Source organism: Nanorana parkeri, unplaced genomic scaffold, assembly GCF_000935625.1.
Source record: "Nanorana parkeri isolate BGI_ZX_2015 unplaced genomic scaffold, ASM93562v1 scaffold1936, whole genome shotgun sequence".
Classification (NCBI taxonomy): Eukaryota; Metazoa; Chordata; class Amphibia; order Anura; family Dicroglossidae; genus Nanorana; species Nanorana parkeri.
Window position 1 is genome coordinate 119,441 of NW_017308204.1, and position 2,153 is coordinate 121,593.

The 2,153-nt window shown below is 40.3% G+C and overlaps 1 protein-coding gene across 1 annotated transcript in view; it reads left to right on the forward strand.

Moving 5' to 3' along the window:
- LOC108800146 (heparan-sulfate 6-O-sulfotransferase 3-like) overlaps window positions 1–2,153 on the forward strand; it is a 66,117-nt gene that overhangs the window by 2,515 nt on the left and 61,449 nt on the right. The window contains exon 2 of the mRNA XM_018572093.1: window positions 1,161–1,236. Coding sequence (XP_018427595.1) covers window positions 1,161–1,236 — 76 coding nt within the window. The remainder of the gene's footprint in view (window positions 1–1,160; window positions 1,237–2,153) is intronic.

Consider the following 2,153-nt stretch of genomic DNA (forward strand, 5'->3'; position numbering starts at 1 on the left):
CTCTGATCATTACAAGGAGAAACACAGGTGGGCGGGCGAGGGGGCGTGTCTGGTACGGGGGCGGGAGGGGGCTGCCTCTCCGCTCTGATGTCATCCAGAGAGCAACAGCGTGCGGGTAGGTGGACGGGTGAGGGGGCGGGAGGGAGCTGCTGCCGGTCTTCACATGTGAAATTGAATTACATGCGCAGCTACCCCGAAGGTAAGACCTAGCGCTATCTTCGGGGATTTCTGTAATATAAGACCTACCCCGAACTAGGTCTTATTTTCGGGGTAGGTCTTATATTACAGAAATCCCCGAAGATAGCACTAGGTCTTATTTTCGGGGTAGGTCTTTTCGGGGAAACACGGTAGAACAATTCATAGTAAGTCACTTAGGGGAATAGGGAAAAGATCAGCTGTTAAGGGACCTAAAAGCAATTCTGGTGACCTAGTCCTTCACAGTTACAGCCGCTGATCTTAACCCCAACAGCACCGAAAGACAGGGTTCACTATCATGCTCCATCCACCCACGGTACAAGGAAGAGTTTTGCTAATTCTCCCCAGTGCCATCTAGGGGAACTAGTGCTGTGCAAGTAGCATCCACCCAGATATATGCTGGGTGGAAGCGTTATAAATAAACCCAAAAGTGTCTCTTTTTTATTATTCTTGTAACACAAACTGTAAAGTAAAGTTTTTAATTGTGGAATTCTTTATAATACTAATGGTTTACCACATTTAATGATAATATATTATAAAATATGTACTTTGTACTTTAATCATCTTGCTATTTTCTTAAAGGAAGCCTTTTCTGAGTGATTTATGTAGGTAGCCAAAGTTAACTGTCAAACGATTGAAGACAGATAAAGCCAGGCAACTAGCACTTTCAGAAGGCAGTCACTAATGACTGCCTCCATATTTTACTCATTACAGGTTTCCTGTAAAAATAGTTACTATTTTTATAGGGAAGTACTCTAACGCGTCTGACATGTTTCATCCATTGACTTCCAACAGAAACACAATGCTGTCTAGACAACTACTTCCTTAAAACAGCTTAAAAATTAACCCTTACAATACTCTGGAAATCAATGGGTTAGTGGGTGAGCTGTGGCTTGGCATCAGTAAATGCAAGCACGGTGTGATATCTGATTACTGATTTGTGAAATACTCTTTCATTACTGTAGCTTGTTCAGGACTTTTTGATATGAATGAAGACATGGATATTTTTAGTTTTGAACTTAACAAGTGTATTGATTTGAGGTATGTCTTTGTAAATTCTCCTGTTTCATGTGGTTCTAATGATATAGAAATGGTACTCCAACATTTGTCATTCATTATGACAAAAGAAGCAAAAGTCTGGTGGGATTTATTTATGTTGGAAAGGTATTTATCAGCAACATCATTCCCAGGGGCTTGAAATTAGAGTTAACCCCTAATGATGGGAAAAGATCTCAAGAAGATGATTCAGAGTGGTTTTCTTTTTTAATCATTGTGGCTTTGAAGTTATGAAGTTTTGATTAAAAGAAAAAAAAGACCTAGATAGAATTAGAGGAGAAAGAGTAAAAATTAAAGCAAAACTCCAGGGAAGATTTTTCTTAACCCGTGCAGTGGGGCTATCTCCCCACTGCAAAGGTTAGGTGCTTGTTTTTGTCTAGGAAGGAAAATAAGAAAGATATACTCAGAGCTGACTTGCTGTTTGACTGGTCCCTTACGCCTGTGTCCTTCTTTGGTGCAGTGATGATGTGTCCCTCTGCATCCTCACATCCAATGCACAGTGTATAGAACGTAATGACTCACAGGACCTTAGACTGCTGTAGCGGAAGGCAGGAGAGGTGGAAGGCACCGGTCTAGGAGCAAGCCGGCTCCGAAGATCAGGTGAGTATAACTTTGTTATTTTTGAACCTTGACAAAAATGAGCACTTAAACCTTGCAGTGTCAGGGTAGCCACACTGCAAGGGTTAAGAAAAATGTTCCCCAGAATTCTGCTTTAAGGAACTATTGCCATTTTCAGAATTGGAAGAATATGAAGGATTTACTAATTAAAACAGAGAATGAGCAATGGGTAAAGAAATACAATAATTACCAAAGGGATCAGAACGATTTTGTTTAAGTTTGTGTATATGTGTGTATATATATATATATATATTAGGGTTGCACAGATACCAAGTACAGTACTC